At 49.2% G+C, this 26,431-nt stretch overlaps 1 protein-coding gene across 1 annotated transcript in view; it reads left to right on the plus strand.

The window, feature by feature from the left end:
• The first annotated feature begins 6,731 nt into the window (after positions 1 to 6,731).
• FBXO3 (F-box protein 3) overlaps positions 6,732 to 26,431 on the plus strand; it is a 35,935-nt gene continuing 16,235 nt past the window's right edge. The window contains exons 1-4 of the mRNA XM_082269635.1: positions 6,732 to 6,858; positions 17,831 to 17,920; positions 23,034 to 23,191; positions 24,308 to 24,422. Of these exons, the coding sequence (XP_082125761.1) occupies positions 6,767 to 6,858; positions 17,831 to 17,920; positions 23,034 to 23,191; positions 24,308 to 24,422 (455 nt within the window). The 5' untranslated portion in view covers positions 6,732 to 6,766. The remainder of the gene's footprint in view (positions 6,859 to 17,830; positions 17,921 to 23,033; positions 23,192 to 24,307; positions 24,423 to 26,431) is intronic.

The following is a 26,431-nucleotide window of genomic DNA, read 5'->3' on the forward strand; positions in this document are numbered from 1 at the left end:
CTCGGCCTCGGTGATGGTGGATGAACGGATTGGCTCAGCACACCCCTCAGCCTCAGTGATGGTGGATGAACGGATTGGCTCAGCACACCCCTCAGCTTCGGTGATGGTAGATGAACAGATTGGCTCAGCACAGCCCTCGGCCTCAGTGATGCTGGATGAATGGATTGGCTCAGCACACCCCTCTGTCTCAGTGATGGTGGATGAACGGATTGGCTCAGCACACCCCTCAGCTTCGGTGATGGTAGATGAACGGATTGGTTCGGCACACCCCTCGGCCTCGGTGATGGTGGATGAACGGATTGGCTCAGCACACCCCTCAGCCTCGGTGATGGTGGATGAACGGATTGGCTCAGCACACCCCTCAGCCTCGGTGATGGTGGATGAACGGATTGGCTCAGCACACCCCTCGGCGATGGTAGATGAACGAATTGGCTCAGCACACCCCTCAGCCTCGGTGATGGTGGATGAATGGATTGGCTCAGCACACCCCTCAGCCTCGGTGATGGTGGATGAACGGATTGGCTCAGCACACCCCTCAGCCTCGGTGGATGAATGGATTGGCTCAGCACACCCCTCGGCCTCGGTGGATGAACAGATTGGCTCAGCACACCCCTCGGCCTCGGTGGATGAACGGATTGGCTCAGCACACCCCTCCCGCCTCGGTGATGGTGGATGAACGGATTGGCTCAGCACACCCCTCAGCCTCGGTGATGGTGGATGAACGGATTGGCTCAGCACACCCCTCAGCCTCGGTGGATGAACGGATTGGCTCAGCACACCCCTCAGCCTCAATGATGGTGGATGAACAGATTGGCTCAGCACATCCCTTTGGCCTCGGTAATGGTGGATGAACGGATTGGCTTAGCACACCCCTCAGCCTCGGTGATTGTGGATGAACGGATTGGCTCATCACACCCCTCGGCCTCGTAATGGTGGATGAACGGATTGGCTCGGCACAACCCTCGGCCTCGGTGATGGTGGATGAACGGATTGGTTCGGCACACCCCTCAGCCTCAGTGGATGAACGGATTGACTCAGCACACCCCTCAGCCTCGGTGATGGTGGATGAACGGATTGGCTCAGCACACCCCTCAGCCTCGGTGATGGTGGATGAACGGATTGGCTCAGCACACCCCTCAGCCTCGGTGGATGAACGGATTGGCTCAGCACACCCCTCAGCCTCAATGATGGTGGATGAACGGATTGGCTCAGCACACCCCTCGGCCTCGGTGGATGAACGGATTGGCTCAGCACACCCCTCGGCCTCGGTGGATGAACGGATTGGCTCAGCACACCCCTCCCGCCTCGGTGATGGTGGATGAACGGATTGGCTCAGCACACCCCTCAGCCTCGGTGGATGAACGGATTGGCTCAGCACACCCCTCAGCCTCAATGATGGTGGATGAACAGATTGGCTCAGCACATCCCTTTGGCCTCGGTAATGGTGGATGATCGGATTGGCTCAGCACACCCCTCAGCCTCGGTGCATGAATGGATTGGCTCAGCACATCCCTTTGGCCTCGGTGGATGAACGGATTGGCTCGGCACACCCCTCGGCCTCAGTAATGGTGGATGAACGGATTGGCTCAGCACACCCCTCGGCCTCGGTGATTGTGGATGAACGGATTGGCTCATCACACCCCTCGGCCTCGTAATGGTGGATGAACGGATTGGCTCGGCCTCGGTGATGGTAGATGAACGGATTGGCTCGGCACACCCCTCGGCCTCGGTGGTGGTGGATGAACGGATTGGCTCAGCACACCTCTCTGTCTCAGTGATAGTGGATGAACGGATTGGCTCGGCCTCGGTGATGGTGGATGAACGGATTGGCTCAGCACACCCCTCAGCCTCAGTGATGGTGGATGAACGGATTGGCTCAGCACACCCCTCAGCTTCGGTGATGGTAGATGAACAGATTGGCTCAGCACAGCCCTCGGCCTCAGTGATGCTGGATGAATGGATTGGCTCAGCACACCCCTCTGTCTCAGTGATGGTGGATGAACGGATTGGCTCAGCACACCCCTCAGCTTCGGTGATGGTAGATGAACGGATTGGTTCGGCACACCCCTCGGCCTCGGTGATGGTGGATGAACGGATTGGCTCAGCACACCCCTCAGCCTCGGTGATGGTGGATGAACGGATTGGCTCAGCACACCCCTCAGCCTCGGTGATGGTGGATGAACGGATTGGCTCAGCACACCCCTCGGCGATGGTAGATGAACGAATTGGCTCAGCACACCCCTCAGCCTCGGTGATGGTGGATGAATGGATTGGCTCAGCACACCCCTCAGCCTCGGTGATGGTGGATGAACGGATTGGCTCAGCACACCCCTCAGCCTCGGTGGATGAATGGATTGGCTCAGCACACCCCTCGGCCTCGGTGGATGAACAGATTGGCTCAGCACACCCCTCGGCCTCGGTGGATGAACGGATTGGCTCAGCACACCCCTCCCGCCTCGGTGATGGTGGATGAACGGATTGGCTCAGCACACCCCTCAGCCTCGGTGATGGTGGATGAACGGATTGGCTCAGCACACCCCTCAGCCTCGGTGGATGAACGGATTGGCTCAGCACACCCCTCAGCCTCAATGATGGTGGATGAACAGATTGGCTCAGCACATCCCTTTGGCCTCGGTAATGGTGGATGAACGGATTGGCTTAGCACACCCCTCAGCCTCGGTGATTGTGGATGAACGGATTGGCTCATCACACCCCTCGGCCTCGTAATGGTGGATGAACGGATTGGCTCGGCACAACCCTCGGCCTCGGTGATGGTGGATGAACGGATTGGTTCGGCACACCCCTCAGCCTCAGTGGATGAACGGATTGACTCAGCACACCCCTCAGCCTCGGTGATGGTGGATGAACGGATTGGCTCAGCACACCCCTCAGCCTCGGTGATGGTGGATGAACGGATTGGCTCAGCACACCCCTCAGCCTCGGTGGATGAACGGATTGGCTCAGCACACCCCTCAGCCTCAATGATGGTGGATGAACGGATTGGCTCAGCACACCCCTCGGCCTCGGTGGATGAACGGATTGGCTCAGCACACCCCTCGGCCTCGGTGGATGAACGGATTGGCTCAGCACACCCCTCCCGCCTCGGTGATGGTGGATGAACGGATTGGCTCAGCACACCCCTCAGCCTCGGTGGATGAACGGATTGGCTCAGCACACCCCTCAGCCTCAATGATGGTGGATGAACAGATTGGCTCAGCACATCCCTTTGGCCTCGGTAATGGTGGATGATCGGATTGGCTCAGCACACCCCTCAGCCTCGGTGCATGAATGGATTGGCTCAGCACATCCCTTTGGCCTCGGTGGATGAACGGATTGGCTCGGCACACCCCTCGGCCTCAGTAATGGTGGATGAACGGATTGGCTCAGCACACCCCTCGGCCTCGGTGATTGTGGATGAACGGATTGGCTCATCACACCCCTCGGCCTCGTAATGGTGGATGAACGGATTGGCTCGGCACAACCCTCGGCCTCGGTGATGGTGGATGAACGGATTGGTTCGGCACACCCCTCGGCCTCGGTGATGGTGGATGAACAGATTGGCTCAACACAACCCTCGGCCTCGGTGATGGTGGATGAACGGATTGGCTCGGCACACCCCTCAGCCTCAGTGGATGAACGGATTGACTCAGCACACCCCTCAGCCTCGGTGATGGTGGATGAACGGATTGGTTCGGCACACCCCTCAGCCTCGGTGATGGTGGATGAACGGATTGGTTCGGCACACCCCTCAGCCTCGGTGATGGTGGATGAACGGATTGGTTCGGCACACCCCTCAGCCTCGGTGATGGCGGATGAACGGATTGGCTCAGCACACCCCTCAGCCTCGGTGGATGAACGGATTGGCTCAGCACACCCCTCAGCCTCAATGATGGTGGATGAACAGATTGGCTCAGCACATCCCTTTGGCCTCGGTAATGGTGGATGATCGGATTGGCTCAGCACACCCCTCAGCCTCGGTGCATGAATGGATTGGCTCAGCACATCCCTTTGGCCTCGGTGGATGAACGGATTGGCTCGGCACACCCCTCGGCCTCAGTAATGGTGGATGAACGGATTGGCTCAGCACACCCCTCGGCCTCGGTGATTGTGGATGAACGGATTGGCTCATCACACCCCTCGGCCTCGTAATGGTGGATGAACGGATTGGCTCGGCACAACCCTCGGCCTCGGTGATGGTGGATGAACGGATTGGTTCGGCACACCCCTCGGCCTCGGTGATGGTGGATGAACAGATTGGCTCAACACAACCCTCGGCCTCGGTGATGGTGGATGAACGGATTGGCTCGGCACACCCCTCAGCCTCAGTGGATGAACGGATTGACTCAGCACACCCCTCAGCCTCGGTGATGGTGGATGAACGGATTGGTTCGGCACACCCCTCAGCCTCGGTGATGGTGGATGAACGGATTGGTTCGGCACACCCCTCAGCCTCGGTGATGGTGGATGAACGGATTGGTTCGGCACACCCCTCAGCCTCGGTGATGGCGGATGAACGGATTGGCTCAGCACACCTCTCAGCCTCGGTGATGGCGGATGAACGGATTGGCTCAGCACACCCCTCAGCCTCAATGATGGTGGATGAACAGATTGGCTCAGCACATCCCTTTGGCCTCGGTAATGGTGGATGATCGGATTGGCTCAGCACACCCCTCAGCCTCGGTGCATGAATGGATTGGCTCAGCACATCCCTTTGGCCTCGGTGGATGAACGGATTGGCTCGGCACACCCCTCGGCCTCAGTAATGGTGGATGAACGGATTGGCTCAGCACACCCCTCGGCCTCGGTGATTGTGGATGAACGGATTGGCTCATCACACCCCTCGGCCTCGTAATGGTGGATGAACGGATTGGCTCGGCACAACCCTCGGCCTCGGTGATGGTGGATGAACGGATTGGTTCGGCACACCCCTCGGCCTCGGTGATGGTGGATGAACAGATTGGCTCAACACAACCCTCGGCCTCGGTGATGGTGGATGAACGGATTGGCTCGGCACACCCCTCAGCCTCAGTGGATGAACGGATTGACTCACCACACCCCTCAGCCTCGGTGATGGTGGATGAACGGATTGGTTCGGCACACCCCTCAGCCTCGGTGATGGTGGATGAACGGATTGGTTCGGCACACCCCTCAGCCTCGGTGATGGTGGATGAACGGATTGGTTCGGCACACCCCTCAGCCTCGGTGATGGCGGATGAACGGATTGGCTCAGCACACCCCTCAGCCTCGGTGGATGAACGGATTGGCTCAGCACACCCCTCAGCCTCAATGATGGTGGATGAACAGATTGGCTCAGCACATCCCTTTGGCCTCGGTAATGGTGGATGATCGGATTGGCTCAGCACACCCCTCAGCCTCGGTGCATGAATGGATTGGCTCAGCACATCCCTTTGGCCTCGGTGGATGAACGGATTGGCTCGGCACACCCCTCGGCCTCAGTAATGGTGGATGAACGGATTGGCTCAGCACACCCCTCGGCCTCGGTGATTGTGGATGAACGGATTGGCTCATCACACCCCTCGGCCTCGTAATGGTGGATGAACGGATTGGCTCGGCACAACCCTCGGCCTCGGTGATGGTGGATGAACGGATTGGTTCGGCACACCCCTCGGCCTCGGTGATGGTGGATGAACAGATTGGCTCAACACAACCCTCGGCCTCGGTGATGGTGGATGAACGGATTGGCTCGGCACACCCCTCAGCCTCAGTGGATGAACGGATTGACTCAGCACACCCCTCAGCCTCGGTGATGGTGGATGAACGGATTGGTTCGGCACACCCCTCAGCCTCGGTGATGGTGGATGAACGGATTGGTTCGGCACACCCCTCAGCCTCGGTGATGGTGGATGAACGGATTGGTTCGGCACACCCCTCAGCCTCGGTGATGGCGGATGAACGGATTGGCTCAGCACACCTCTCAGCCTCGGTGATGGCGGATGAACGGATTGGCTCAGCACACCCCTCAGCCTCAATGATGGTGGATGAACGGATTGGCTCAGCACATCCCTTTGGCCTCGGTAATGGTGGATGATCGGATTGGCTCAGCACACCCCTCAGCCTCGGTGCATGAATGGATTGGCTCAGCACATCCCTTTGGCCTCGGTGGATGAACGGATTGGTTCGGCTCACCCCTCAGCCTCAGTGATGGCGGATGAACAAACCCTTCACTTCAGGTGATGGCAGAGTGGGCACAAATGACATGACTGGGTGGTAGGCGGGTGCAAAACTTCAGCTGCGGAGCAGGAGAATAACAAAGATGGTGGTATGACGGGTAACGCAGTGCTGTGAGAGGAGTTAATATGTCATTTGAGGAGAGATACTAAAAGACTTTATTTGTAATAAACAAGGCTGCCAAGGTAAGGGTTAATTTTTACTTACAATGGAACAGAAAGGGTTAACACCAGGATACAAGTGGAGAATGCGGTGACTGGACACACACCCGCCAGTTTAAGCGGGAACGCGTTGCCGTGACGCATCACGTGACGTTTCACTTGTTTGCGAGCGTGTAAGAGGCGCAAGAGATACGGGGACGCGCACGGCACCCACCACGCAAAACATGCCTGTCCGTGTCTGCGACCCAAGGCTCCTCCCCAGGGGGTGTGGTCAGGCCGCCAGGTCCGTGGCAACGTTTTGGGGGCGTGGTGAATCAGCTGGAAGGGGCAGGCATGTTTCTGTGCGTCTTCCAACGGGGCGTGGTGTGGTGGTGGGAAGGGGAGGAGTCGCGCTTGCTCTGCGGGTCGCCAGCAAGATGGCGGGGGCCGGGGAGCTGGGACTGGCCGATTTGCCGTCTGACCCTCTGCTGCTGATTCTCTCCTACCTGGACTTCCGGGAGCTTCTCAGGTACAGAGAGCCGCTGTGTGTCCCCCTGGGAGCTGTGCTCAACATGTGTCCGTCTGATATACTTCCCCCACCCTCTACTGTGCAGCCTGTATGTCCCTCCTCCCCCCGGTCAGCTGATTCCCAGTCTTCACCATGACAGGTTATAATGTGCGGGGTCACCTGTGTCCGCATTGTACCTCCAGAGGGTTCCCATCCCCCTTCACTGCTCACTGTGTGTATTGGGGGGCTGTACCATCGTGTATGAGCATTGGGGGGGTTATCGTTTCCCCCCTGATCCTGGGCGCGTTTGGGGTCATCGGCTCCCCCCTGATCCTGGTCGCCTTGGGGGGGTTATCAGCTCCCCCCCTGATCCTGGGCGCGTTGGGGGCGGGGGGGTCATCAGCTTCCCCTGATCCTGGGCGCGTTGGGGGGGGGGGGTCATTGGCTCCCCCCTGATCCTGGGCGCGTTGGGGGGGGTCATTGGCTCCCCCCTGACCTGGGCGCGTTGGGGGGGGTCATTGGCTCCCCCTGATCCTGGGTGCGTTGGGGGGGGTCATTGGCTCCCCCCTGATCCTGGGTGTGTTGGGGGGGGGGGGTCATTGGCTCCCCCCTGATCCTGGGTGTGTTGGGGGGGGGGGGTCATTGGCTCCCCCTGATCCTGGGTGCGTTGGGGGGGGTCATTGGCTCCCCCCTGATCCTGGGTGCGTTGGGGGGGGGGGTCATTGGCTCCCCCCTGATCCTGGGTGCGTTGGGGGGGGGGTCATTGGCTCCCCCCTGATCCTGGGTGCGTTGGGGGGGGGGGTCATCGGCTCCCCCCTGATCCTGGGCGCGTTGGGGGGGGGGGTCATCAGCTCCCCCCTGATCCTGGGCGAGTTGGGGGGGGGGGGTCATTGGCTCCCCCCTGATCCTGGGTGCGTTGGGGGGGGGGGTCATTGGCTCCCCCCTGATCCTGGGTGCGTTGGGGGGGGGGGGGGTCATCGGCTCCCCCCTGATCCTGGGTGCGTTGAGGGGGGGGGGTCATCGGCTCCCCCCTGATCCTGGGCGCGTTGGGGGGGGGGGTCATCAGCTCCCCCCTGATCCTGGGCGAGTTGGGGGGGGGGTCATTGGCTCCCCCCTGATCCTGGGTGCGTTAGGGGGGGTCATTGACTCCCCCCTGATCCTGGGTGCCTTGGGGGGGGGGCGTCATTGACTCCCCCCTGATCCTGGGTACGTTAGGGGGGGTCATTGGCTCCCCCCTGATCCTGGGAGCGTTAGGGGGGGGGTCATTGGCTCCCCCCTGATCCTGGGCGCGCTGGGGGGAGTCAAAATAAAAAAGTAAAACATTAGAGTACACCAATCACTTAAATTCGTCCCTCCCCAGAAAATGTTGAATCTTGGTAATTCTAGGACCAGTCTACATTTTTATTAGCCCCACCTCATCAGTGTCCATCAGCGCAGCCTATCAGTTCCCATCAGCGCAGCCTATCAGTTCTTATCAGTGCCACCAATTAGTACCACCTCATCAAAGTCCTTCAGTGCCCATTAGTGCAGCCTCATAAGTACCCATCAGTGCAGTCTATCGGTTCTTATCAGTGTCCAATAGCCCCACCTCATCAGTGCAGCCTATCGGGTTAACTGTGTGCCTAGTCAGTGTTAACCACTTCCTGACCTGAAGGTTTTACCCCCTTAATGACCAGATCATTTTTTTGCGATTCGGCACTGTTTTATTTTAACTAACAATTGCGCGGTCGTGCAACGCTGTACCCAAATACAATTGATGTCCTTTTTCCCCACAAATAGTTTTCTTTTGGTGGTATTTGATCACCTCTGTGGTTTTTATTTTTTGCGCTATAAACAAAAAAAGAGCGACAATTCTGTAAAAAAATATATATATATTTTTTTACTTTCTGCTATAAAACATTTCCAATAAAACCAGATTTAAAAATCTAATTTTTTCATCGTTTTAAGCCAATATGTATTCTGCTCCATATATTTTTGATAACCCCCCCCCCCCCCCCCCAAAAAAAGGCTTGTTTACATAGTGTGGGATTATGTTTGTATACGTGATCTGGGGCACATCTGCCACCTTGTCGCAGTAAAACTGCTATAGGGCTCTTTCACACGGGCGATCCGATCAGATCCGCCTGTCAGTTTTTTAGGCGGATCTGATCGGATCCTCCATGCAGCTCTCTGGGGCAGCGGAAGTCAGCTGAGACACCTCCGCTGCCATCCGCATCCGATCCTGTCCGTGAAATCCGGACGGATGGAAACCCTATTTTTCCATCTGTTCAGGGATCGGATGAGAGCGGTCAGGCGGTCCGCTCTCCTCCGATCCCCCATAGAGAGCAGCGGGAGCTGTGACACCTCCCTCTCCGCACTGCAAGCGGAGACGGAGCTGTCATCCGCCGACTCAGCAGGGATCGCGGATCGATCCTCGCTGAGCAGCACGGATCCGCCTATGGAGGCGGACCGTGTGAAAGAGCCCATAGGGCGGTCAGCAAGGGGTTAATATCTGATAATAAGAACAGTGAAATAAACATTTGTATATGAATATCCCATACATGTATTATGGATCCCCAGCTTGTATACATCCACTAACCACAACGTGTCCCTGGAAGGGATTCTAAATACTTAGTAACCATGGTAACCATAGTACTGTTCCTCTGTGTATTCTCATTTATACATGTAGATTATCCCACTGGAACCCCAACTACATTCTCATTCCTCAGTTATTCCCTTTTTGTGCTCAACATTTTGTTTTTCTCTATTGCCTTTTTAAGGTTATATAATCTTTTCAGAAAAAGATGAAAAAGTGAACTATGAGACTACTAAAATGCGCTATGCCTTTTAAACCTGCTGCATTAAATTTCAGTGCAATGCCGCAGGGTCTGGCTCCTTAACCACTTAAGCCCCGGAGGATTTTCCTGCTAAACGACCAGGGGGTATTTTGCGATTCGGCACTGCGTGACTTTAACAGACAATTGCGCGGTCGTGCGACGCTGTATCTAAACGAATTTGGCGTCCTTTTTTTCCCACAAACAGAGCTTTCTTTTGGTGGTATTTGATCACCCGTGCGATTTTTACTTTTTGCGCTATAAACAAAAAAAGAGCGTACATTTTGCAAAAAATAACAATATTTTTCACATTTTTTTTATATGAAATTCCCCCCCAAAAAAATGTAAAAATCAAAATTTTTTTAAAATTTTCGGCCAATTTGTTTTATGCTACCTATGTTTGGTAAAAAAAAATCGCAAAAAGCGTATTTTGATTGGTTTGCGCAAAAGTTATCGCGTTTACTAACAAAGGGAAAGATTTCTGTCATTTTTGGTGTTTTTTTTTTTTCTAACGTGTAATGGCGGCGATCTGCGATTTTTTTTTTTTTTTTTTTTTTTTTTTTTTTTTTTTTTTTTTTGCGGTACTGCGACATTGGGGCGGACAGATCGGACCCTTGACTGACATTTTTGACACTTTTGGGGTTACCAGTGACATTTCTACAGTAATCAGTGCTATATATATGCACTGTTACTGTAAAAATACACTGGTAGTGAAGGGGTTAACTTTATTTGGGAGGGAGGGGCTGTGTGTGTCCCTAGGGGCGTGCTTTCTACTGTGATTGGCTGTGGCTTGAGCTGTAAGGACACTGATTAACGGATCTACATAGTAGATCCATGTGATCAGTGTTTTTACAGCGAGGAGAATGACAGGTGGCTTGTTTACACAAGCTGCCTGACATTCTCCCCCGCCGATCGCCGAGTGACCGGCGGACATCGGGTCCGCTGGTCACACGCGCGGGGGGGGTCCGTGACCACGCGGGAGCGCGCCTCCGCGGGCGCGCTCTCGCTCCCCAGAGCCTCACAGGCGAGCGACGTAGACCTACGTCACTCTGCCTGTGAGGGGCTGACTGCCGCAGTAAATATACTGTGAGCAGTCGGCAAGCGGTTAACCAGTAAATAGTGGAGCCGGCACCCCCTTGTGTCCTTAACAACCAGTGATTTGCTGGTTGTTAAGGATGCTGGTGGGTGCCGGCTCCACTATTCACTGGTTAAGGAGCCAGACCCTGCTGTTAAAGTGATGTTAAAATCTTGTGGTTTTATTTTATTATAACAAACATGTTATACTTGCCTGCTCTGCACAGTTGGTCTTGCACAGAACAGCCCAGATCCTCCTCTTCTCAGGTCCCTCGCCGGTGCGCCTGGTCCCTCCCTCCTGCCGAGTTCCCCCACTGCAAGCAACTTGCTGCAGCGACCAACATCTTCTTACACCCACGCAAGTCTTGAATTTTACATTTATTTTAGCAGTAAACTCACCTTATATACTGAAATTTTCACCGTGACCGAGTAAAATTAGTCTATTTCACTATATAATCAGTTTGTCGCTGAGAAGTGCAGGGTGTACCAAGATGGCCGTCGCCACCTTCTACCTGCAGGTTTCTCGCTATACTTATCAAAATACAATAATAATACAAATGTAATACTGTGATTCAGTATATAAGGTGAGTTTACTGCTAAAATAAATGTAAAATTCAAGACTTGCATGGGTGTAAGAAGATGTTGGTCGCTGCTTCCTGTTCTGTCACATTAGGAAACCTATTGGAATGCATAGCGGCCATGTTGGAACGCAGTAAGTTCTAGTCCGTACGTCGCTTCCAGTAGCAGAATCTGATAGGTAGCGCTATTCTAATAGAACACCGACTATTAATAAAAAAAAAACCTGTCCCAGGATCCAGCTCTGTCCTCGCCAGGCTTCGGTCTCCGGTGCCGGCATGCCAACTGTGGGCAGCTGGCTGTAACTGCTTATGGTTTCACAGCCAGCTGCTCACTGCACTCTGATTGGTCCCACAGCTTTTTGGGACATTTGATGTGTCCCAGAAGGCTGCGATGGAAGGAAGGAGGACCGAGCTTCCGTTCGAATCGCAATTCGGTACTGCGTGAATTTAACGGACAATTGTGCAGTCGTGCGACGCTGTAACCAAATGAAATTGAAGTCCTTTTTTTCCCAGAGAGCAGAGACGGAGCTGTCATCTGCCTGCTCAGCGGGGATCGGTGGATCGATCCCCCGCTGAGCAGAACGGAGTCCACCGTGTGAAAGGACCTTTAAAGTATAACTAAAGGCAAAACTTTTTTTTTTTTTTATAGTTTTGGATAGAGTGCAGAGGGATTAGAACCCCTGTCAGTTGTATGTCGGTGTCCCCGTTAAGGAGATTCCCCCTCTCTATTTATCCTGTTTACCATTATCATTGGAAGTGAAAGTAAAATAAAATCCCAAACTTTAGGTTGTCACCAAAAAAGTAATAGAGGAAATCTTCCAATGGGGACACTAGTTCTGGTGACCTGGGGGTCTCCAAGGAATTCCCTTAATTTGCAGGGATTTCTACTCACTTCCTGTTTTGGCTATGGTACAGGAAGTGAAGGGAAATCTCCCCAATGGGACACAGATGGCTGGAAAAAAAATCTGGCAACGGTTATAACCCATCTTGCTCTATGCAAAATGGAAAAAAAGTTTTGCCTATAGTTCTACTTCAAGCTGAAAAGTTGTGATGTGGCATTTTGCATAAGGGGTTTTTTTTTTTTTTTTTTTTTTTTAAAGCGCACCCCACTGAACTGCTCCCATAGGGATCAAGGCTGTTTTGCCTTGTCTTGCACTGGGAATGGTTGCCCGGCGCCCATAATAAAAATGATGTGAGGTTTTTCTATAGATCTGGATGTTATGTAACCCTGCAGGTGATGTATTGCATGCAAAGAGTTGGTATGGTGCAGGCAGATAAACGTGCAATGTGGATATCCCCACAGAGGCCCATCCAGGCTTGTTATCTCACAGCGACAGATCCTTGTAAAAGTAAACCAGTTTTGTCCCAGCCCTTCCCTTACTTGTTCATACGTCACCATCAAGACTCCCCAGTACAGTCTGGTACGAAATTCCCAATCCCTATTTGTTCTGGCACAATGCCAATCTGCAGGCAGCTGTGATTGGTTGACTGTAGGGAATGACTCTTTCATAAACTATATTGCCTTGGGGATGCGCAGTTCCTGGCAGCTTATTTCATAACAATAGGCACAAATTTTGTATAAACTCACTAACCTCTGTAATAGAAGTCCTTCCACTGAGTTTAGCAGCATTAAAGGATAACTCCGCTTTCATGGAAAAAATAATGCAAATAAAATTAAAAAAATAATTGTTAGTACAATTGTAGCATATTGGAGTTTAATACAGGGCTCGACAAAACCCAGGCGCCAGGTTGCATTGGCGACTGGAAATCGCATCCTGGGTTACACCACAGCAGTGGTCGGGATCCTTCCATGTGGCCCATCTGCGGGTGCACAGACTAGCCTCGGGCTGGCCAATAATTGAGGCCGTGGCTTTGAAGCCTGCTGGAGCGGGGTATGCGCTCCTATGTGCGAACCAGCGCCCTCTGGTGAACTGGTGGTGCTGTGATGAGCGCGGCTTGCTCTGCCTGCCTGCCCACCTCCGACATCATCTTCCCAGGTTGACAGCTGTGCTTGATCGGTTGCCCTTTCTTTACTGCCGCTGAGTAGACGGGGAGTGCCATCTATCTGTGCCATCAGTGCAGCCTATCAATGCCCATCAGGGCTCATAAGTGTCACCTATCGGTGCTTATCAGCAGAGCCTCATCAGCAGCGCCTATCAGTGCCCATTGGCTTATCAGTGTTACCCATCAGTGCCCCCTTATCAGCGCAGCCTTTTCAGTGTTACCCATCAGTGCCACCTAATCAGTGCAGCCTTATCAGTGTTACCCATCAGTGCCACCTAATCAGTGCAGCCTTATCAGTGTTACCCATCAGTGCCACCTTTTCAGTGCAGCCTTATCATTGTTACCCATCAGTGCAGCCGTTTCAGTGTTACCCATCAGTGCCACCTCATCATCATCAGTGCAGCCTATCAGTGCTTATCAGCGCAGCCTCATCAGCGTCGCCTATCAGTTCCCATAGAGGCCACCTAATTAGTGCAGCCTGTTAGTGCTCATCAGTGCAGCCTCATGTGCAGTTGAGCAGCGCTTAGGCTGCAATGCAGTGGTCAGGGGTGTTTGTATGCTGTGGGAAGTTTTACACACAGCAGCTGCTTTTTAGCTTGCCAGGCGGACTGTCACTCTTCCACTCCGACCTCAGCATGTATCCCTGGCTCCACCACCCCACCTACAGACCTGGGGCCTGCATGGTGTCGCCATGTAGATAGGAGGGAGATGACCAAATGTCCTTTCACTGTTTTTTTTTCCCAGGTTAGTAAGAACCTGGAAGCGACAAGGGGAAGAAGCTAATCTGCAATCTGTACTTCATTAGCTTCAGTGGAGTGCAGGGGAGAAGACATCAGGGGTCTAATAGAGCCCTCATCTTTCATTAAAGCGGTAGTAAACTGCACTAATGTGTTTTTTTTTTTTTTTTTTTTATTTACCCTCCAAGGTAAAGGCATAATGTGCTAGTATGCACCAAGCCCTTCACCGCTGACGGGCGCTGCCATCTTCACTCGGTCTTCCTTCTGGTATTGCATCCTCCAGCTGTCTGATTGGCTGTGATAACGTCACAGACCGTGGCACAGAGCTCTGAAGGGACGGCATGGGTATACCTTGAGAGTGCATGTGCCAGTGACGTCACGCAGTGCATGCAGTGTGACTATCTCCTAAGCAGTACAGGTTTAGCAGATATTCACTGTACATACAGGCAAGCTTTATTATAGGCTCACCTGTAGGTCCAAGTACCGAAAAAAGGTTTACTTCCACCTTAGAGAGAACCTGTTGCTATGGGTATGCTGTTGGGGGGGGGGGGGGGGGCAATCGATCCCTTATGTGATGGCAATAAAGTTAAGTGGGGAAAAAAAAAAAAATATACGCCTAAACCCCCCCCCCCCCCCCCCCCAAAAAAAAAGAAAAAGCTGAGCCCTTCCTACCCCTTTGTAAGCACACACGGTGGGGTGCCTACCTACAAAAACATTGATTGTGCTAAACATGTTGCAGGTAGCCCCGCATGCTGAGAGCAATTTTAGGGCCATTATTTACTATGAAGTCTAAATTGATGACCTGTAGGAGCTTTAAAGTGTTGCCAAAGGAGAAGTTCTGCTTTAGGACCTCCAAGCCCCCCCCCCCCCCCACCTTCTACAAATGGTAGTTATTCGATACCCTGTTCTGGCAGGTGCCTGCTCCCACTTCCTCTCAGATCACCTAGGCCAGTGATGGTGAACCTTGGCACCCCAGATGTTTTGAAACTACATTTCCCATGATGCTCATGCACTCTGCAGTGTAGTTGAGCATCATGGGAAATGTAGTTCCAAAACATCTGGGGTGCAACTGTTCGCCATCACTGGCTAGGAGATCCAACCGAACGTTCTCCTCTACCACTCCCTGCAGTCCTCTGGGACACCTCACAGGTTCTAGAAGACTGCAGGACCATACACAACTGACTCCCATGCACAGTGGGCACCCAGCTGTGAAGCCGCATCTGTCACAGTCAGGTGCCCACAGTTCAAATGCTGGCGCCAGAGAGAGAAGCCGTGGGTCAGGACGGATGAGTACACCGCTGGATCCTGGGACAGGTGAGTGTGGGTTTTTTAAGTCAGCAGATATACTTTTTTGTAGCTGTTGACTTTTATTAAACCAAAAACGACTGGAGCTCCTCTTTAATTTACTCCGCACAACCTCCTCTTTTATATTTTATAAATGGGTAATATATTGCATGTGTGTCCTAGAATTAACTTTAGTGTGTTGTGTTTTTTGTTTGTCCATGTTTTATTTTTTTAATTTTTGTATCTCCTTTTACAGGGGTACCAAGGGTATCCATGTACCATCACCTAATGATAGTTACAAGTCTATCCAGTTCAACTAATAAAAGGGGGGGGGGGGGGAATCATACAACCCTATATCCACAGTTGGTCCAGAGGAAGTCAAGAAACCCCAATAAAGCATGGTCTAATTTGTTCTAGCAGGGGAAACAACTGCCTCTTATGGGAATCAGGAAGGAGTCGGATGTTCCCTGGATCAACTTTATACACACACACATATATTTATTAGGGATCGACCGATTATTGGCAAAGCCGATATGCACTTTCCCCGATATATCAAAATAGGCCACCAAGGTGGCCGATATTTTGGGAAAGTGCTTGTACCGGAGTGATGCCTTCAGCTAGACCAGGGGTCTCCAAACTGTGGCCCTCCAGTTGTTCAGGAACTACAATTCCCATCATGCCTAGTCATGTCTGTGAATGTCAGAGTTTTACAATGCCTCATGGGACATGTAGTTCCCCAACAGCTGGAGGGCCGTAGTTTTGGGATCCCTGAGCTAGAGGCATCACCCCGGTACCGGCGTCCATAGCCGACGGTCGGCTGTCTTGCAATGACAACCGATGCGGCTGAGAAGCCGCTCGGCTGTCATTACAAGGAGCAGGAGGGGACATCGTCCCGCCGCGGCTCGCCCGGGTCTCCCGTCAAACCGCAAGACCCGGGCATCCTACCAGCATGGCCGCCAAAGCCGCCTTCGGCTCTGATCGGGTCTCCATGTAAAAATCCGGAAGTGATGTCATGACACTCGGTGCCAGATTTAAAAAAATGAGAGCATTCAAAACAGCCAAACTTGGCGTTTTTGAATGCTTTTAAGTGCAGAGGAGGGGTTTTTTAAATGTACAAAAATATCTGCCGATAATGATATTCAATGGCCAAAATATCCGTATCGGCAACAAAAAAACGATATTGGTCAATCACTCATTTATTTTTATATGTATATGTGTGTGTGTGTATATGTGTGTGTGTATATATGTGTGTATATATATATATATATATATATGTGTATGTGTGTGTGTGTGTGTGTGTGTGTGTGTGTATATGTATGTGTATGTATATATATATAATGTGTGTGTGTGTGTATCCAGTTATATTCTGTACATTTAGGAAAGAATCCAGGCCTTTTTTTAAAGCAATCTACTGAGCTGGCCAGAACAGTTCTTGAGGGAGTCTATTCCACGTTTTCTCAGCTCTTACTGTGGAGAAGTCTTTCTGTATTTAGAGATGAAATCTCTTTTAAATCAGACGTAAAGAATGCCCCCTTGTCCTCTGTGATGACCTTGAAAGTAAATACCTCAACACCAAGGTCATCATATTGACCACTTACTGTATGTATTTATACATGGTAATCATATCTCTCCCCCCCCCCCCCCCCCCCCCCCTGTGGCGTGCATTTGTATTTGGTCCCCCTGAGTCAATACTTTGTAGAACCACCTTTCACTGCAATAACAGCTGCAAGTCTTGTCACAGATTCTCAATTGTATTTAGGTCTGGACTTTGACTGGGCCATTATAACACATGAATATGCTTTGATCTAAACCATTCCATTGTAGTTCTGGCTGTATGTTTAGGGTCGTTGTCCTGCTGGAAGGTGAACCTCTGCCCCAGTCTCAAGTCTTTTGCAGACTCTTAACTGGTTTTCTTCTAAGATTGCCCTGTATTTGGCTCCATCCATCTTCCCATCAACTCTGACCAGTTTCCCTATCCCTGCTGAAGAAAAGCATCCCCGCAACATGATGATGCCACCACCATGTTTCACGGTGGGGATGGTGTATTTAGGGTGATGTGCAGTTAGTTTTTCACCACACAGCATTTTGCTTTTTAGGCCAAAAAGTTAAATTTTGTTCTCATCTGACCCGGGCACCTTCTTTCGCACATTTGCTGTGTCCCCCACATGTCTTCTCGCAAACTACAAACGGAACTTCTTATGGCTTTCTTTCAACAATGGCTTTCTTCTTCCCACTCTTCCATAAAGGCCAGATTTGTGAAGCGCACGACTAATAGTTGTCTTGTGGACAGATTCTCCCACCTGAGCTGTGGATCTCTGCAGCTCCTCCATGCCTCTTATCAGTTTGGTTGCCCTTCTCTGCACTTTCTCCAGTTCCCCAATATCCAATATGGTGGGGTTCTAGGTAGCAAATTCAAATGACAAAACCTGCTCCACCAGTATATACATGACGTGTTTCTGCATATATACTTGTATGATCTTTTTTTCTTTTTTTTTTCTTGTAGTTGCAGTCTTGTTAACCGAAGACTCAACCAGCTGACCAACCATGATCCTCTATGGAAGCGACCGTGTCGGAAGTATTGGCTTGTGTCTGAGTAAGTATATTGTATTTACTGTAATATTTTTTTTTTTTTTTTTTCTCATGTGGTTTACAGCTGTATTTTAGGCCCTGTTCAAACCTGAGCGTATTTCAGCTCGTAAAACGCTCAAAACGCCCACCAAGCAAAATCCCATTAATTTCAATGGCCCCTGTTCACATCTGAGCGTTTTGTCTCCAGAAGAAAAATGCCTGAAGCTCAAAAAAGTACATGAGCTTCTTTTTTGGCTGATTACAAGCGTTTTTGTTAAGATATCAATGCCTTCCTCCAAACGCCTGAAAACGATACGCTCAGGTGTGAATGGACCCTTAAGCATCCTTGCAATCTACACAATGCGGTGAAGGAAATAGGACAGGTAACACTTGATTCTTTTTAGTTCTATAAAGATTCAAGGATAATCTACTTTGAACTTGAAAAAGAGCTTCAAGACCGTCAAAACTTTGCAGAAATCTATAATCTTGCATTGCTGCATTTTAAAGAATTCCAGATTTCGTTTGGCTTTAAAATGGAACTAAGCCCTCGTATCATTTACAGCCAAGGAAGCTGCCATGTTGGCCTCTGCTTGATATGCAGTTGCCATAATGCTGCACATGTGACCTGTTATGACACCAGCCACATAATGGCTTGAAAGTTCAGGTGAGAGCTGACAAAGGCACACTGGCAACTGCTTTGGAAAACCGGTAAATGATTGGGTTTAGTTCCACTTTAGATAGATTATTTGGGCCGAGTTGGGTCAAACAAATTGTTTCCATTACACATGTGGTTGTGGCTGCTGCAGTGTACTGTAGTTATTGTGCAGTTAAACTGCGCTTGTGTTTGTGAACAACCAATCAGTAGTGTAAAAAAAGCAGCAACTCAACAGTGAAATATTGGCGCAGTACAATAGAACATAAACATCAGAGCTGCGCTAACAAAATTTAATGTGATAATCAATAAATCTACATCTCACAATAGAAACAATAATGATGTAAGACAAAATGAAGAGAGAGGAAACCAAAATCCATGGGATTAAACCATTGAATTCTTCTTAAAAAGTTCATAAACATAGTAAGGGCTCTTTCACACGGTCCGCCTCCGTAGGCGGATCCGTGCTGCTCAGCGGGGATCGATCCGCGATCCCCGCTGAGCCGGCGGATGGCGGCTCCATCTCCGCTTGCAGTGCGGAGAGGGAGGTGTCGCAACCCCCGCTGCTCTCTATGGGGGATCTGATGAAAGCGGACCGCCTGTCTGCTCTCATCCGATCCGATCCCTGAACGGATGGAAAAATAGGGTTTCCATCCGTCCAGATTTCACGGACAGGATCGGATGTGGATGGCAGCGGGTGTCAGCGGAGGTGTCTCTACTGACATCCGCAGCCCCATAGAGCTGCGTGGAGGATCCGATCAGATCCGCCTAAAATACTGACAGGCGGATCTGATCGGACCGCCCGTGTGAAAGAGGCCTAAGTGTCAATCACCGTTGATATATCCCATCCTTGTGTAAAATTGTCACCACAAATGGTAAAAATGAACTCTTACTACCGTAGGTGACCTTCTTTCTTTAGAAAGTCCTACCAAGCTGAAATCATTATCACTGGCTCTAATCTCTCTCCCTAGGGGGCAGGAAATGAATGATGCTCCACCTCCAGAGATCCTCTTACTCCAATGAGGAATATAAAGACAGAATGCACCAATAGTGTGATATCCCTGGTATAAATTATTAAAACAATAAGATCGCACTTACATGGTAAAAGTACTTGCGCAATACAGTTATCCAATTCTTTCGCTGGCAATTCTCATAACCCCTGCAATTCTGGGATCACTAAGGCGTGATGACTTCAGCACATAGCTCCGCTCTATGCGGTTTGTCACGAGTAAGGTCGTCCGACATCACTTGTGATGAAATGTGTAGGGCAGAGCTACTTGCAGACGCGAGTGATTTGAGATGTATGTTCATTGATTATCACATTGAATTTTGTTAGCACCGCTCTGATATTTATGTTCTAATGCAGTGGTCTTCAACCCTGGTCCTCAGGGCCCACTAACGGGCCAGGTTTGCAAGATAACTGAAATACATCCCAGGTGATATAATTTGCTGCTCAGTGATTGCAGTATTCTAGTCTGCATCTCCTCAAGGTAATACTTAAAATCTGGCCTGTTAGTGGGCCCTGAGGACCGGAGTTGAGGACCACTGTTCTAATGTACTGTAGTTACATTAGCTACATGCAGTATGCAGCACTGTGTGCTGGTAGCAGTACGGGTGACTTCCAGTCTGCTTCCGCAACCATAAAGAGTTGGGCTGAGTGCTTCTCCGCCATTCAGGTGAAGCCTCCTATTCTCAATTAATACAAAGGTTCCTCTGATTGGCTGAGGTGCAAATTGTGACACTGCCCGCCTCTCCATTTCGGCCAATCGAAGGAAGTCTTGTATTTGTTAATAATAGACTTCTCCTGAATGGTGGAGAAACACCTAACCCGACTTCGTTCCGATCCAGCAGCAGACAGGAATTCCCCCGTACTGCTGTCAGAATGCAGCACTGCATGCTGTTTGTTTCAATGTACAAGCGCATTAGCTACTAACACAGCAGCCTCATCAATGTGTGTAGTGGAAAAAGTTTGTTTTGGCCCAATCTAACTTTATAAAAGTAAACTGAAAGGGATTTTAAAGGCAGAAGGCTTTTTAAAAATAAAAAAAACCTTCTGTGTGCAGCAGCCCCTCTAATACTTACCTAAGCCCATCTTTATCCTGCGATGTTTCAGGGGTTTCTCCACTGTCCAGGACTCTTCTTCCACTCATTGGCTGAGACAGCAGTGTGGCGTGATTGGCTCCCACTGCTGTCAAAATCGGTCAACCAGCCAATCAGGAGAAAGAGGGGAGGAGCCGAGTCACTGCTCCGTGTCTGAATGGACACTGGAAGCTGTGACTCGGCTCAGACTTTACAATCACTTGACAGCTGGAATTGTACTATTTATACATAATTCAAATTAAAAAAATGTTTACAGCATATGGCAGTACAGTAAACACCCCTCCATTGCGGGGGTTACGTTCCGGACCCAGCCGCGAAAAGTGAAAATCCGCGAAATAGAAAAACCCTATTAAAATGCATTGTAGGCATTTTTTTTTTTTTTTTTTTTTTTTTTTTTACTGTCACTGTACGTGTAAAAGCATTTTAAGGTCTTTAACCACTTGCCGACCGCCGCACGACTATCTACGTCGGCGGTCAGCCCCTCACAGGCAAAGTGACGTAGGGCTACGTCACTAGCTTGTGAGGGTCTAGGGAGCAAACGCGCGCGCCCCCGGAGGCGCGCTCCCGCTCCCGAGTGGTCACGGACCCCCCCCCGCGCGTGTGACCGGCGGACCCGATGTCCGCCGGCCACTCAGCGATCGGCGAGGGAGAAAGTCAGGCAGCTTGTGTAAACAAGCTGCCTGTCATTCTCCTCGCTGTATGAGAGCTGATCACATGGATCTACTATGTAGATCCGTTGATCACTCTGCATACAGCTGAAGCCCCAGCCAATCACAGTTAGAATCACGCCCCTAGGGACACACACAGCCCCTCCCTCTCAAATAAAGTTAACCCCTTCACTACCAGTGTATTTTTACAGTAACAGTGCATATGTATAGCACTGATTACTGTAGAAATGTCACTGGTAACCCCAAAAGTGTCAAAAATGTCAGTCAAGGGTCCGATCTGTCCGCCGCAATGTCGCAGTACCGCAAAAAAAATCGCAGATCGCCGCCATTACGCGTTAAAAAAAAAAACAACAAAAATGACAAAAATCTTTCCCTTAGTTAGTAAACGCAATAACTTTTGCGCAAACCAATCAAAATACGCTTTTTGCGATTTTTTTTTTTTTTTTTTTTACCAAACATAGGTAGCATAAAACAAATTGGCCGAAAATTTAAAAAAATTTTGATTTTTACATTTTTTTTGGGGGGAATTTCATATAAAAAAAAGGGAAAAATATTGCTATTTTTGCAAAATGGACGCTCTTTTTTTGTTTATAGCGCGTGATCAAAAAATCCACAGGTGATCAAATACCGCCAAAAGAAAGCTCTGTTTGTGGGAAAAAAAGGACGCCAAATTCGTTTAGGTACAGCGTCGCACGACCGCGCAATTCTCCGTTAAAGTCACACAGTGCCGAATCGCAAAATACCCCCTGGTCGGAATGGGGGTAAAATCTTCCGGGGCTTAAGTGGTTAAACACACTTTTAAAACAATAGAAACTCATTTAAACACCTAAAAGATACTGAGAGACATAGCAAGAGCTATGGAAAACACAAAAATATTTCATTTTTAATGATTTATATAGTAAAATAACATTACAAAAAAAAAACGACCGCAAAAACTGAACCGCGATGGAGCGGGGGTTTACTGTATTGGAAAGAGTGGAGATGATTACAATACTTGTCCATTTTTTTTTTTTTTTGCTGTCTGTGTCCCCATTGGGGATATTCATACTACATACATAGTTAGGTTAAAAAAAAGACACATGTCCATCTGGCTCAACCAATAAAAAGCAAAAAACTGTAAATTAAACCCTACCATACAATCCCATATACACAATCCTTTACCCACAGTTGTTCCAGAGGAAGGTGAAAAAACCCCAGCAAAACATGATCCAATTTGCTACAGCAGGGGAAACAATTCCTTCCTGATCCCCCGAGAGGCAATCGGATATTCCCTGGATCAACTTTACCTATAAATATTAATACCCAGTTATATTATTTACACCTAGGAAAGAATCCAGGCCTTTTTTTAAAGCAATCTAGTGAGCTGGCTGTTATATTTGCCCCGTGATTTTTCTCACCGAGAGTGTTTTGGGTGCTCACCAGAATAATAGAGGGGAAATCTTCAAATGGGGACACTGGATTCGGTAAGTGGGGGGTTTCTGCTCACTTCCCGATGTGGCTATGGGACAGAAAGTGACATTTTTCCAATAGGAAACAAATGGCAAAAAAAAAAAAAAACCTGACGGGTCCCGTACTCTCTCCAAAACGAACAAAAGAAACTTTTCCTTTCAGTTCTACTTTAGAGTGCGCTCTGTAGAAGTGTTGTGTTTTTATTTTATTTTGATGCTTTTAATTTCTGTTTTTGCTTATAGCTTTACTTTAATATTTTCTCATTCAAGTGACAAAAAAAAGAACAGAAGCTGGAAGGCAACGTTTATGGCGCATTACTTAGATATGGGGCGATACATACATCACTATGCCAAGCTGAAGGCAGCCTGGGATTCCCTCAAGGAATATTTGAGTGAAAACTGCCCACGGATGATCAGTTCTCTAAAAGGTATACCCAAAATATGACTGTGACCCTTGACCCTAACAGTAACTCTGATATAGTTATTTTTGTTTTTAAAGTGGTTGTAAAGTCAGAAGGTTTTTTTATCTTAATGCATTCTATGTATTTAAGATAAAAAAGCCTTCTGAGTAGAGCAGCCCCCCCCCCCCCCAATGCTTACCTGAGCCCCCTCTCGATCCAGCGATGTAAACTATGGTCTAAGCCGTCCGGTACTCTCCTCCTCATTGGCTAAGACAGCAGCGGCATCGCTGTTGTCAATCAAAGTCAGTTAGCCAATGAGGAAATGGATACGGGGCCGAACTCAGCTCCGTGTCTGAATGGATACATGGAGCTGTGCCTCTGCTCGGGTGCCCCTATAGCAGTGATGGTGAACCTTGGCACCCTAGATGTTTTGGAACTACATTTCCCATGATGCTCCACTACACTGCAGAGTTCATAAGCATCATGGGAAATGTAGTTCCAAAACATCTGGGGTGCCAAGGCTCCCCATCACTGCCCTATAGCAAGCTGCTTGCTGTGGGGGCACTCAAAAGGAGGGGCCAGGAGACCCGAAGAGGGCCCTGAAAAGAGGAGGATCTCGGCTGCTCTGTGCAAAACCATTACACAGAGCAGGTATTTATTTATTTTTTAAATCAAGACTTTACAATCACTTTAAATGAATTTTATGTTTTTGCACACTTTTTTTTATTTTTTATCTTTTTGTTTATAATTTCCTCTCCTGCAAGAAGAAAAATATACAATAGCTTTCTCTTCATTCAGAAGAGGAAGTAAACACAGGGGTGGGCTCACAGGGACTGTTCACTGTAATAGCCAATCGGAGGCTGTCACAGCGATCAGGTGACCCAGAACCGGGAGTCCCAGGTCCCGATCTTTAGTACGATACCGGGGGCTTTAGGTTTAGCACAGTCTCTGTGCTCGGAGTGCGCTACGCGGCGCACTCCCAGCATGAAGGGAGATAACCATATATGCCGCCCCACAGAAAAAGACTTCTGTAAGGCCGCATATGTGCTTACGGCTGGCGGGAAGGCGTTAATGCAAATATTTGCTGAAATTGATTGCAATTTATTTTTCTTTTTTGTTCACCTTATTCCGATGCTTTGGCAGCTGGGATTCCGGAGGAAGATCTTGATGCCGTTGAAGAAAGGGTAGGCTGTAAACTTCCAGACGATTATCGGTGCTCGTTGCGAATTCACAATGGACAGAAGCTTGTGGTGCCTGGGTGAGTAATGGAGAGTGAGTCCTAATCGAGCATCGACTGCTTTTCAAATAGTTGGGGAGAGGGCAAAATGCTTCACCTAGTGTGTAGTGTTTTAAAGCAGAAAAAGCTCAATTTACCAATCGGTGATTAGTTACCGGTACCACGTCCCAATTAAATTGGAAGGACAGAGAGCAAAGTACTGTGGGGCATATATGGGGACTTTATGGGGTATCGTCTCCGACAAATAATGATGGTATATTACCACTCCAGAAATTATATAAAATCTTGTTATTTTATTAACATATCAAGAGATGCAAAAAACGGAAAGAAGACAGGAGAACAACACATATCATATTTGTTCAAAACATACAAAAATGTAAACAATTCTCAGCAAGTTGTAAAACCTCTTGTATCATGTGTGTTGAAATCATCAGGAAATACTATGGAGACCAGATGCAGCCGGTACATCCCATGTATTTCCTTTGATCTGCAACTAACCCACTACCCTACATGTTTCGCGGTATGATCCGCTTCCTCAGGGGTACAGGTCGCTTCCTCAGGGGTACAGGTAGGTATTCAGAGGAACAACTGTAGAGTAATCAAGAAAAAAGTACATTAGAAACAATCCGTTTATAACCATATGTTCACATATTCACAGAACATCATGTACAAATCTTTTGTTCAATGTGCTAAGGAGGGGGACTGCGACAACACAGACCCCTCCTCATGCACCATTCGATAAATACAGAGAGTACATTCAGTTGGTATACATATAATAAGCCATATGGACAAGGTGCCAAAAATGGACAAGGATGCTCCCACCTGAAAAGGCTGCTGATTAGGGGGACAGGACTGGCAGAGAAGCCTGGTAGCAAACCACGTCCCCCAGGCGGGCATGGACAGCCGAAGAACAGGGCAGGCATAAACAACCTATAGGTATGTATAATTAGGATTAAACTCACAGTATAGATTTGAGTATCCATGGTCGACATAAAGTAGATTCACCTTATAAAGCCAAATGGCAGGGTATCCTCACATGATGCAACTTGTGTATATATTGTGGTGCAAAAACAAGACTCAAAGGATAGTGGTCAAATATCATAAGTATTCGAACACACATTAACCCATACATTGGTAATAAATCATGGAAAGGATAGAAAAACCTACCAGGCATCAAAGCCTAAAACCATGGATGTCAGGTGGTGGGATGGAGAAAACAACTGTTGTGGACATGAAGGAACCCAGAGGTATCAATCAAAATATCCCAGTAGTGTGTAGTTTTGAGAACGCCTTGTTACGTCTATATGACTATGCCAGGGTGATCCCTTGTTTTTTTTTGTTTTTTTATGATCCTATTTGTGTCTGTAATGTAGTTAAAGGGTTTTTAGTTGGATCTGTGGTAGGGTAAGTATTCCAGCTGTGTTGACACGATTTTGGCTTTTTTTAACCCTACCATTTTCAGAATGACTGTGAAGCCAGTACTGCAGTAATGCAACATGTATCTTGTTCCAGCTTTACCTTCTCAGGTTTTTGCAGCATTGCCCACACAGTGGGTCTCACCACAGAGAATGAGGTGACTAGTGGCTGTAGTACCACCCAGATAAAATATAAAGATCCTGCAATTAAAGCGGAGTTCCACCTAAAAGTGGAACTTCCGCTCATTTGCTCAACCCCCTCACTGGCTATGGCAGCGGCAGCACCCGACAGCTGATGGGAACATCTGCTGTGGTGCCGACATCGCTGACTCCAGGACAGGTAAGAGTCCTAATATTAAAAGTCAGCAGCTACAGTATGTGTATCTGCTGACCTTTAATTTTTGGAGGGGGAGAGGGGAGGCTGGAACACCGCTTTAAGGAGAAATTGTGGGGTCCTTTTGGATTTAGCATGTATGATGTGTCCTAGATATCTTGAGAAGTTCATAGACTAGTTAAAGGATAAGTCCACCCTAACACTAAAATCTCTATATCCAGACATCCACGATCTAACACTAACCTATCTAGCCCTATAAAGAAGAAATCTGTATACATACC

This window comes from Pelophylax lessonae, assembly GCF_965119305.1.
Source record: "Pelophylax lessonae genome assembly, chromosome: 10".
In the NCBI taxonomy this organism is placed as follows: domain Eukaryota; kingdom Metazoa; phylum Chordata; class Amphibia; order Anura; family Ranidae; genus Pelophylax; species Pelophylax lessonae.